At 37.0% G+C, this 12397-nt stretch overlaps 1 protein-coding gene across 11 annotated transcripts in view; it reads left to right on the top strand.

Annotated features, from left to right (window-relative positions):
• The window catches only part of kto (mediator complex subunit kohtalo), a 136835-nt gene that overhangs the window by 109837 nt on the left and 14601 nt on the right, over positions 1-12397 (top strand). For all 11 annotated transcript variants that reach the window (XM_069831619.1, XM_069831617.1, XM_069831618.1 and 8 more), the window contains 3 exons: positions 1575-1681; positions 6541-6839; positions 11701-11883. In XM_069831619.1, the coding sequence (XP_069687720.1) occupies positions 1575-1681; positions 6541-6839; positions 11701-11883 (589 nt within the window). The remainder of the gene's footprint in view (positions 1-1574; positions 1682-6540; positions 6840-11700; positions 11884-12397) is intronic.

Raw genomic sequence — 12397 nt, forward strand, 5'->3', positions numbered from 1 at the left:
GTTGGGGACTTGGTCCCCAAACCTTCGTGCAATTAATTTATAGTAATTAACCGGTCCATCACATTTGAGTTGAAGGTACGAGTTACATTTTATAATGTGTTCTTTCTTGTTTTAGGGGGCTCCGCCCCTTAAAAATCCCTGTTGGGGACTTGGTCCCCAAACCCTCATGCAATTAATTTATAATAATTAACCGGTCCAGTCCACACCTGTGGAGTAACGGCTAGCGCGTCTGGCCGCAAAACCAGGTGGCCTGGGTTCGATTCCCGATCGGGGCAACTTACCTGGTTGAGGTTTTTTCCGGGGTTTTCCCTCAACCCAATATGAGCAAATGCTGGGTAACTTTAGGTGTTGGACCCCGGACTCATTTCACCGGCATTATCATCTTCATCTCATTCAGACGCTAAATAACCTAGATGTTGATAAAGTGTCGTAAAATAACCTACTGAAATTAAAAAAAAAAATAAAATTAACCAGTCCATCACCTTTGGGTTGAATTTACGAGTTACATTTTATAATGTGTTCTTTCTTGTTTTAGGGGGCTCCGCCCCCTAAAAACCCCTGTTGGGGACTTGGCCCCCAAACATTCATGCAATTAATTTATAGTAGCCTAATAAACCGGTCCATCACCTTTGGGTTGAAGGTACGAGTTACATTTTATAATGTGTTCTTTCTTGTTTTAGGGGGCTCCGCCCCCTAAAAACCCCTGTTGGGGACTTGGTCCCCAAACCTTCGTGCAATTAATTTATAGTAATTAACCGGTCCATCACATTTGAGTTGAAGGTACGAGTTACATTTTTATAATGTGTTCTTTCTTGTTTTAGGGGGCTCCGCCCCCTAAAATCCCCTGTTGGGGACTTCGTCCCCAAACCCTCATGCAATTAATTTATAGTAGCCTAATAAACCGGTCCATCACCTTTGGGTTGAAGGTACGACTTATGTTTTATGTTGTGTTCTTTCTTGCTTTAGGGGCCTCTGTCTTAATTTTGGGATTAAAGAAAATGTTTTTTGTGTGTAATCTAGGAAACAAAAGTTCATTTTCTAATTTAGGTCCATATTAAATTTAATTTAAGTATAACTTCTGAATAATACTAGTAGTTCAGTATAATAAACTATGAACAATACTACCATTCATAACATGAAGGAGGAACCAAATTGTTGCAAAACACTAAAACATGTAATAAGGAAATATGTGTCACCCCATTTATAATGTTGTACAGTTGTGCATGTGTGAGTTTTTTTTTTATGTCTGCTTGTGTGTATGTGCCGCGTTTCCTCTCTCTTATTTCAGTTTATCATTATTATTATTATTATTATTATTATTATTATTCTGTCCAATCTTGGCCCTGCACGGAATCAGCTTAGTTGTGATGTCTCTTTCTTCGTGTATGACAACTCTAAACATTAAATCTGTTCATATTAACTCAGGCCTCCAAAGCTGTTAGCTGACAGCGCAATTGAAGTTCATATACATAGTCATGCATGAAGACAGCACGCCTCCATTTATAGTCAGGGTTTTGAAGTAAATACGATTTAATCTTGGCTTGTTCGTAATGTGTTTGTTTATTGCATTATAGGCAGCAGCTCCGAGCACAGCATGTGGGACCAGGCATGCAGCCACCTCCCCAACAGGGGATGTTCTCCCAGCAACAGGCTGGTCCCATGTACACTGGCATGCAGCAGGGTAAGTGGCTCCAACTGTTCTGTCAGTCCATGTAAATGGAACAAATGGTAATGGTGGCATTGTATACAAAAATGTGAGGTCCACCATTACATGTAAAGAGTAAAAAGGTAAAAGTAAAGGTATCCCCGTAACATGCCATGAAGGCACTTGGGGGGCATGGAGGTAGAGCCCCATGCTTTCCATGACCTCGGCACTAGAATGAGGTGGTGTGGTCGGCACCACGCTCTGACCACCTTTTTTGTTTGACAAATATATATCATAGAGGGGAGAGAGAGAGAGAGAGAGAGAGAGAGAAATAAACTCGTCCGGCCTTAATTAAGGATGACCACGAGGATCCGGAAATTAATAGCAAACAAATATAATCAATTAAATATGAATATTGTTATAAAAATAAAATGTAATAATTAAGCACCATTGATTATCAATTATAAAATAAAATCGTAGAAGATGACTATAAAATTATACTTATAAATAAAAGATTTTATTTAAAATTAGCATATTCTTAATTAAGGCCTTCTGAGTGGTATAAATGAAACTATATAATCTGCAGCGAATCTTTTAAGAATTTGCGAGATGATTTTTTTGAATTTCAAAAGATGATATCATAATTCAAATATTGATGAAAAAATATGTTATGGAAATAAATATTGAAAAAGCAAAATTATGGCCTTTTGTAGAAAGCACTCTGCTGCTAGTAAGATATGTTTAGAAAATAAAATTTTGGAAAGAGTGAATTATTTTATGTATCTTGGTTATGGACCATCATTTTATGATGAATTAGATATAATGGACAAAATTTTAAAATATTTTAAAACAATGAGAATCATTAACAGCATAAGTATAATTAATCTTCCCTAGTACAGAGGATACTAGAATACGCCTGTACAACAACGTGGCAAACCCTGTACTTTTTTATGGAAGTGAGGTATGGACAGTTAGAAAAAAGACGAAAGCAGAATAACAGTTAATGAAATGAGGTTAATGCGATGAACAGCAGGATATACAAGATGGAACCACAATTGTAATGAAGATATAGTGGCAGAACTATCCATTCAATCTGTTCTGCAATATATAGAGCAATATAAGACTAACTGGATGAACCATCTACGACATATGTGATCCCATAGAATACCAAAAGCCATGCTCCACTATCAGCCACACGGGAAGAAAACACTGGGTCGTCCAAGGAAACAATGGTGTGAAAAAATGTTTATACAGCCAGTGCTGAAGTACTGCGGAGAAATTTTAATTACTTCACCTTTCATAAATGAAATAGAACGTGTTCAAAACCAAGCTCTCAGGCTCATCACTGGTGGAATCAAAACAACTCCGATAGATTCTATGAGATTCCTCACTAATATTAACAGCATCAAAATGATAATAGAAGAAAAAGCACTGATTCAATATGAAAAACTTATCAGATTACCAGGAAAGAATTGGCATTCATACAGTCCTCTCCGTAGATTAAAAACTCAAAGAAGTTTCATATCCATGGTTCAAGAATTAAAACAGAAAATCAACGTCCCGAATTTAAAAGAAAACTTACAAATTAAATCAAACCCTTTAACACTATTAAATATAGAATATAATCTAAATTTAATAGAAGAAATACTGAAATCAGAAGTAAACACTGAAATAATGAAACAATTGTCTTTAGAGACAATTAATATTGGTACCCTCCACAAAATTGGCTTCATTTATACACCGATGGATCCTTGATCTCCAGGGAACAAGGTGCAGGTGTTACGTGCTGTCTCTTCTCACTTATAGATCTCTTGGATATGGAACAACAAGTTTTGATGGAGAAATCACTGCAATAAGTGAAAGTCTCAGGAATCTTCTCTGCCACATCAATAAATTAAAAAATGCAGTTATATTGTCAGACTCCAAAGCAGCTATTCTATCAATAGTCTCTAGACACACACCTTCATCTCAAATAGCAGAAATAAATAAAATGCTCTCTCAACTAATAACACTCAATAAAAGAATTGTATTCCAATGGATACCATCCCATTGTGGAATCCTAGGAAACGAGAATGCGGATGCTTTAGCAAAGAAGGGCAGCACTGCTACTTACAGACCTGTTACTAAATCTACGTATTCCTCAGTGAAAAGATTTATTAAATCTACATACTTAGACTTCAACAAACAAAATTTGATAACACAATCCCAAGGGAAAAAATGGAACTCTCTGCATCATAATCTACAGTTGATTCCCAATTTACCACGCAATTCGTCTGTAGCTGCATTTAGATTGGCAACAGGCCATGACTGTTTGGCCAAGCATCTGCATAGAATTGGAATATATCAGTCTCCTAACTGTCCATTGTGCAACTCAAATCAAGAAATGGATTCAGAACATCTCAAAATCTGTGCTTCAGTGGCTGGTCATGATAATATCTTTGAAAAATATTGGAGTGCAAGAGGTCAAATGACTTTATTGTCAAATGCCTGGCATTAGAAAACAACAACAATGCACGGTGGGCCAGAATCGTCTCAAAATGGGACAAAATTATTTTATGTCTCTATTGTTTTCTTGGATGCATGAAATCAATAGTTATTCAATAGTTTTCACTTTTTCTTTAAGTTAAAAGCACTTTCACAACATAATAGTTTTTTTATTCAATATCTAATTCCTCATCATTACATTTTCATTACTGACATTTTCTTCATGAATGGCACTTTCTTCTTCTTCCTCACTAGAGTCTTTCAATAACTGTAATCCTTCCTTCCACAAGGGAGTTTTGTGTTTTTTATGTGACTTTCTGATATTTGAAATGGGAGGATCGGAAGATATGAGAAGGTTGTTGACTAAATCTGTCATTTTATTTTTACGAGAACTTTTCCTTGTATGGGGCTCTCGATATATCTTAATATCTTTATTATGAGCCTCCTGAGCCTCCTCAGATAACTGTGCAATTGGAAGCAGAGCTGAATTAATAATCTGAGACTCATGGATGAGAATTTTGTGTACACTAGCTGGGAGGTTAAACTAGTGATACTTCTGAATGAACAATTTTGCATTCTCTAGCGCATATTGATTGAAAGAATCAATTTTAATGTCTCTTCCACTAGAAATTACTCGAAGAACAAGTGCAAAACATATAATTAAGTCTTTATCTATTCCGGTTATGGATATGTTAATTCGGGATTTGAGAAGAATCTTCTAGCAGTATTCCCGTTGTTTGAGGTTCCACTCTCTCCTGGTTTAGGTTTGTCCACAAGAAGTCCCATCTCATTTGGAAACCGACTCTGAATTTCTTCCTTTCTCCTTTTCATAAATTCGTCTGGCTGTATGATCTAACAGACTCTGTAACTTCACTTCTGCACTTATTTCTGTCACAGTAATATCACATGGATAGCAATGCAGCTTTGCTTCTCGAACTTCATTGTACGCTGGATATAAATCTACATTTCTACATTTTGCTTGTAGTCTCAATAGAGCGTACTGGTACTTAGATAATTCCGTATCCATTATAACGGCTAAAACGTCATCACCACTATATTTTGCAACATTTTTGCAGGAACCACTATGCTCGTTATATGCAGTTGGAATTTTTGCCTCACGGGTTGGTGTACTTACAGCATTTTCCATTAGTTTAGCTGCTTCTCTTTGCCAGAAGCCTTCAGACTTATCTGAGTAGCAAGAGCAAGCGCAATAGGATCAGCAGCTTCTCTGAGATGTTCAGTTTTCCTCCTCTTGGTCTTCTGAGATGATTCAGAGAATAATTTTCTTGGATGACCAGAATGACTACACAACTATGAACATCCAGCCACATGTTCAACATGAAATTTATTACATGGGAGCAGCTTAAATTCTTGATCCAATGAACTGCCATATTTTTCTTCCTATTTATTTTTCATTCTGTAGCAATTCTGCTATCTTTCATTCAAATTACTGCAGAATGAACAATTTTTTTTTTCTTTAGTTCTGAAGAAAAATCTTGTTGACAATTTTCACGTAATCCTAATTATGAAATAACAAACTCATGAATAGCTGTTTTATCATTATTATTTTGTAGCAAGACTTCCATGATTTCACGATGTAAAAAACAGCAGTCATCTGGAATAGTAATGAATAATACTGTACGTAGGTATCTGAATTTTCGCACATTAAACAGAAAAGTGCAAGTAGCTGCAGCTGAATACGACTTTTCTGCAATCTATAGGGTCTGTTTAAACCATCGACACAAACATTTTCGTAACATCAAGTGACACGCACTTTATAACCCTCTTTAAATATTGAAAACTAAAATATATTAGCTTAAATTGCATTCCTCCGAGTTATCACATATATTTACACTCTATATAAACCAATTAAAATTACATGTATTCCTAATAAAACCTACCCTTTGTTCTGACATTCTCAGCCATTGTTATTTCTTTATTCACGAATATGACCACGTAACACACACCACTGTCTGAAGCGCACGGCCTAGAACTGACTGGTGTGCTATCGCCTGGCTACAATAGCTCTCTTTCAAGGCTGTAGCCACAGCTGTTAAAACATGTTATCGATGATGCATCATGAGTTTAGTGCTCACCAGGATCCCTACTATGAGTATACACTGTCAAAAGTATTGTAAAAAAAAGTTCATTTTTTCAATTTTGTCCCAATTTTTACTCAGTCTGGCCCACTGTGCAATGGTGTGAAAATTTATCTTTGAGACCATAACAGTCATGTGGCCTAATACTTCTTCTGGATGATGATGATTATGATGATGATAATGGTGATGACGATGATGATGATGATGATGATGATGGTGATGATGATGATGATGGTGGTGATGATGATGATGAAGAAGAAGAAGAAGAAGAAGAAGAAGTATGACACTAATTTCAAACTTGGATCTTCCCAGGCATGAACCAGAACTATGCTGGATATGGAGGTCAGCCTGGTCCACAGATGGTGCCTCAGCAGCAGATGATGGGACAGGGTGGCCAGGGTATGATGGGAGGGTTCCCAGGTCAGCAAGGCGGAGGATTTGTACCCCAGCAGCAGCCACCAGGCATGATGGGCACTGGAGGACCAATGCCACCCCAGCAACCTAGAGGTGCCGGAGGACCAGCGGAGTACATGGGTCCACAGGGGGGCATGACAGCCCAGCAGCAGAGGGCATTAGCAGCACAACAAGGTGCCAGGCCTCCATATTTGCAGGTGTGTTATGATAGACTGTTGGATTTCACTCTTCAGTTATTGCATGCATACAGTATTTATTTTTTATACTTCTCTTTTCCATTTTCCTTTTCTTTTTGAGTCTAGTCTAAAAATTGGTGGATAACAGTGATGGCTGGTGACCAAATTATTTGGCGGGGCACAACTTAAAACACTAATATTGGATTAATTGAACCCTAACCTTTCTGTTTATAGATGAAGTCCATTCTTCGATCCTTAGTTCGAACAAATACTTCGATAAATCGCTGGTTGAAGTTTGGAATCAAACGCACCATTTTACTCTTAATTGAAACATTGCTAATGCTGTCAGTCTTTCTTGGCGCGAACTCTGTTATCGAAATCTAATTGCCTTCCAATTAGTTCACTAACTTTATTCATATTGAAATGATCAAATACACAAGCACTCAATAAACACTAATATAACTAATTTCACACTTAAAATAGAAAAGAAGAGAATTTTTAATGACACTCAGAATTTTATTATTGCCGCTACAAATACAAAATCAGGAACCAATAACATGTATTTCGTACGGTTGTCAATGTTGCCAACACTCTTAATAAAAAAAGCAGCCTACCATAATTTTGAATATAGCTAAACTTCTATATTAACATTGTTAAACGGTTTAATTTTAATAGCTAAATTAATCGGAAAACATAGTAAAGCATTACCTCTTATATGAAATACAGCAATTATACTAACTAATCTAAAAAAAACTAGATCTAGCTACAGAATAGCTAAGCTGGCAACTCAATTGGTTCTTCGGGCCATGACAGTGTTACCATCATACTTCTATACGTAACGCCTTCCTCATCCACGTTTTACGTTTTAAAACCATTTGCGCATGTGCACAGGATGGCCACGCGAATCACTGAGCCCAGGCTGATGCTTCCCCTCTCATCTTCTCAATCCCCGCATCCATTATCTCACACCGCTCTCTTGCACTTGAAACTCTGAGTAGTTGTGCGCATGTGCAAAGGATGGACACTACAACTACAGTGCCCGAGACAGATGTTTCCACGATTTCACTCGCTCGATGTACCGTTAGCTGAAGGCATTCACATTTCACAGTATGTTTATACCTGAATGGAAGCTCTTAAATCATTAAGTTTTGAGCGGATAATTTTAAGCAAAAATTGATTTTTTTTTTTTTTTTTTGTGGGAAAATAAAACAAATGGGAGGGCACGTGCCTTAACATGAGCCGCCACTGGTGGATAAAGTGATTCTTGTTTATCTTCCTCACCCAGTGTTGCTGTTACCAACATGATCTGGTGTCACGAACTAAATATCTTTTGTAACCTTAATGAATGATTGAATAACTGTCTGCTTCTCTTTCCTTTTAATTTTGTTCTTTCTCCTTATTTTCCTCTCCTCGACTACTACATCTAGTTTCAGGGATTTTTCTTACTTGAATCGCGAGATTTTTTCTGCTATGAATCTTAATAGAATTAATGTCCTTGGGGATATTGTAACAGTGCATTGCTTGCTGTATAAGTGATACCCCATGGTTATCCTAACAATGCATTCTTGCTGTATGCAGTATATAAGACAAATGGTTTTGAATAAATAAATAATAATATTAGCCATAATACTATCTAATACAGTAAAACTTCTTTTGTACGTTTCTTACATACACATTTATATTTTTAGTAAGTCTTGGCAAAATTTCTATACTTTCCATGTTAATTTATTTCAGTTGTACACTCTTAGACAAAAAAAATGACCGAGCTCCAGATTCTATATCTGATTCGGAAGACTTTTTGTGCATTCGTCAGAGCATGATACACACGCGGATGAATTTCTTCTGTCGTAAATGTTTCCAACACTCCACTGCCACCACTATATGATGATTATATAACATGCTTCTTAAAGAGTCATCGTCTCTCTTGCATAGCGTAGTCGGTAGCATTGTGGTCTTGTATTCGAAAGGTTTCGAGTTCGAATCTCAGTCTATAATTTGTTTTTTCATTCTCATTTTTTACTTCTTGTATACTGATAATAACCAATATTGTGAAATATTTAACAGAAAGTTAATATTTACAAAGGGCAAGTTAGATACATAATAGCAATCCTTTCCCTTTTATCTTATATTTAAAGAGACTAAACGAAATCTTCTCGGATAGAAATAAACAAAAATAAACCTTAAGTAAAAGAAATCCTTCTCGGATAGGAATAAACACACATCATCCTTTTCTTTGTATTAAACAAAATAAAGAAATACATCTCAGAGACCAATAAACAAAAATCAAAATAGACAAAAAATTCAATACCGGGTATGTAATCCTTCCGCATCTATAACCGCCTGCATTCTTCCGGGTACACGACCTTGAATCGCCTACACAAGAAGCTAGACTGTTGCCATGGAGCTATTACAAAGCAGATATGTAACGGCACTATTTACAAGTGTAGTCAATATCTGGAGCACATTGGTTTTGTCTTTAACTTTATTCATCTCGTTTTTGCAATACTATTAATATTATGATGATGATAATGATGATAATAATAATAATAATAATTATTATTATTATTATTATTATTATTATTATTATTATTGTGTTTGTAATACTATGAATATTATTATTGTTATTATTCTGGTTGTTGCATTATTATTATTATTATTATTATTATTATTATTATCATTATTATTATTACAGTTTTACCACAGAGCTATGACACACACACCGTTCAAACTGTTGTTTGCCGATATAAGAGTATGTTCTTGGATCTCGCTGGTTTCGTCCTTGCTACTCTGATTTTAGTCTTGTGTATCAGGTGCACAGCCGAATGGAACTTAGACAAATTTACGCTTGAAGAGTCTGGTCATTTTTTTTTTGTCTAAGAGTGTACGTTTTTCGTTTATATGTTTTTTACACTTATACAATCATATTTTAAACTCCAGGAGATATGAAACGTTATTTATATGTTCCAAATTAATTTTGTTCAAAATTAGGTTCGCATGAAAATGTAATAACATAAAAATGCAACATGTGTTCTATATTAAAACGCGACATACTTTGCAATTCGTAGAAATTCCAAGCTGACCATGCTTGCCTCCACCAATCTTGTGTTCTTTAATGACGGTGTTAAGGAGAATCTGCATGATTCAACTTTAAGCATTCAAGCAATGCAAGCAAGATTGATATTTATTATCTTAATTGAATGTGCGTTTTAAACTTGATTCTTTCAGTATTCTTCCCAGATTGCACGCGTACATGCAAGGAAAATTGAACCGTGTAGGTAGACGCAGCTTTACTGCCTTAGGAACAGTGAAACATTTTGTGAATAAATTACGGAAAAGTTATCATAATTTGAGGGCATGGTTTATTCCTTAGGAGTAAGCCGTCCAAAATAACGGACCTTTTTTTGTGTGTGTGTGTGTGTGTGTGTGTGTGTGCGTGCGTGTGTGCGCTTTTTTTTTTATATCTTCTGCATTATTCCCAAGAAACTAGTTTGATTAATTAAAATGTGTCTTAGTGAAACTTACAGCAGAGTCCGTATAGGCCAGTTTCTATCTGATGCTTTTCCAATTCACTGCGGGCTAAAGCAGGGAGATGCACTATCACCTTTACTTTTTAACTTCGCTCTAGAATATGCCATTAGGAAAGTTCAGGATAACACAGAGGGTTTGGAATTGAACGGGTTACATCAACTTCTTGTCTATGCGTATGACGTGAATATGTTAAGAGAAAATCCACAAACGATTAGGGAAAACACGGAAATTTTACTTGAAGCAAGTAAAGAGATAGGGTTGGAAGTAAATCCCGAAAAGACTAAGTATATGATTATGTCTCGTGACCAGAATATTGTACGAAATGGAACTATAAAAGTTGAAGATTTATCCTTCGAAGAGGTGGAAAAATTCAAATATCTTGGAGCAACAGTAACAAATGTAAATGACACTAGGGAGGAAATTAAACGCAGAATAAATATGGGAAATGCGTGTTATTATTCGGTTGAGAAGCTTTTGTCATCTAGTCTTCTGTCAAAAAATCTGAAAGTTAGAATTTATAAAACAGTTATATTACCGGTTGTTCTGTATGGCTGTGAAACTTGTACTCTCACTCTGAGAGAGGAACATAGGTTAAGGGTGTTTGAGAATAAGGTGCTTAGGAAAATATTTGGGGCTAAGCTGGATGAAGTTACAGGAGAATGGAGAAAGTTACACAATGCAGAACTGCACACATTGTATTCTTCACCTGACATAATTAGGAATATTAAATCCAGACGTTTGAGATGGGCTGGGCATGTAGCACATATGGGCGAATCCAGAAATGCATATAGAGTGTTAGTTGGGAGGCCAGAGGGGAAAAGACCTTTGGGGAGGCCGAGACGTAGATGGGAAGATATTAAAATGGATTTGAGGGAGGTGGGATATGATGGTAGGGACTGGATTAATCTTGCTCAGGATAGGGACCAATGGCGGGCTTATGTTAGGGTGGCAATGAACCTCCGGGTTCCTTAAAAGCCAGTAAGTAAGTAAGTAATATCTTCTGCATTGGAGTTTGAAATGTAATACATCACAGAGCTTTGGCTCTAAGCAAGTAAGATTTTGTACAAATCTTATCTAAGTCCCACATATGCAACATTTAGAACAAGGAAACATTAATTCTTAAAGCCCAAAACAGATTGTTCTTCTGGAGTGAAGAGCTCAAGGTATGTGACTCTATGTGCCAAAAATCGTACAATTTGGAAAGAATTCCTACAACTCCCTCCCCACATGTCAATTGTCAATTGCAGGTCAGTTGTGCAACAGACCTTTACTTGCTGCAGGCATTAATATGAAGTAACCAACTTTTCAATGGACTAGACACTGTACTGGTATTGAATGTTGTTTTGTTCCACAGGTTCAGGCTCCTAATGTCACAATGCCTACGATGGGTGGTCCTATGGGACAGCAGGGACAGGGTCAGCCCCAGGCAGCACCTCCCTATGGCCGTGCAGGAGCAGGTCCAGGCGGAGGACAGGGTCCTCCACCACCCCATGCCACCCAGCAACAGCAGCAGCAACAGCAGAACCAGTTCCAGCAGGTTAGTGCAGTATTTTGTTACTGTGAATGAACTGCAAGAAGAGGATACACTTTTGGAATTATCTATTTTGATTAAGTTGATACGTGCAGGTCAGTTCTTTTCTGGTGACACCACGTTCTTGGGAATGCTTTGGACGAGTAGAACTGGGAGTATTGTTTGTTTCGATAGGTGTTGGATTAGTCTTTATATGCAGTGTTCATGTTCACAGATCTCTCTAGTCCACACCTGTGGAGTAACAGTCAGCGCGTCTGGCTGCAAAACCAGGTGGCCCGGGTTCGAATCCCGGTCGGGGCAAGTTACCTGGTTGAGGTTTTTTCCGGGGCTTTCCCTCAACCCAATATGAGCAAATGCTGGGTAACTTTCGGTGCTGGACCCCGGACTCATTTCACCGGCATTATCACCTTCATATCATTCAGACGCTAAATAACCTGAGATGTTGATACAGCGTCGTAAAATAACCCAATAAAATAAATTCACAGATCTCCAGTGCTAAGTTTTGAAGTATAGTTGCGTT

Source organism: Periplaneta americana, chromosome 7 (assembly GCF_040183065.1).
Source record: "Periplaneta americana isolate PAMFEO1 chromosome 7, P.americana_PAMFEO1_priV1, whole genome shotgun sequence".
Classification (NCBI taxonomy): domain Eukaryota; kingdom Metazoa; phylum Arthropoda; class Insecta; order Blattodea; family Blattidae; genus Periplaneta; species Periplaneta americana.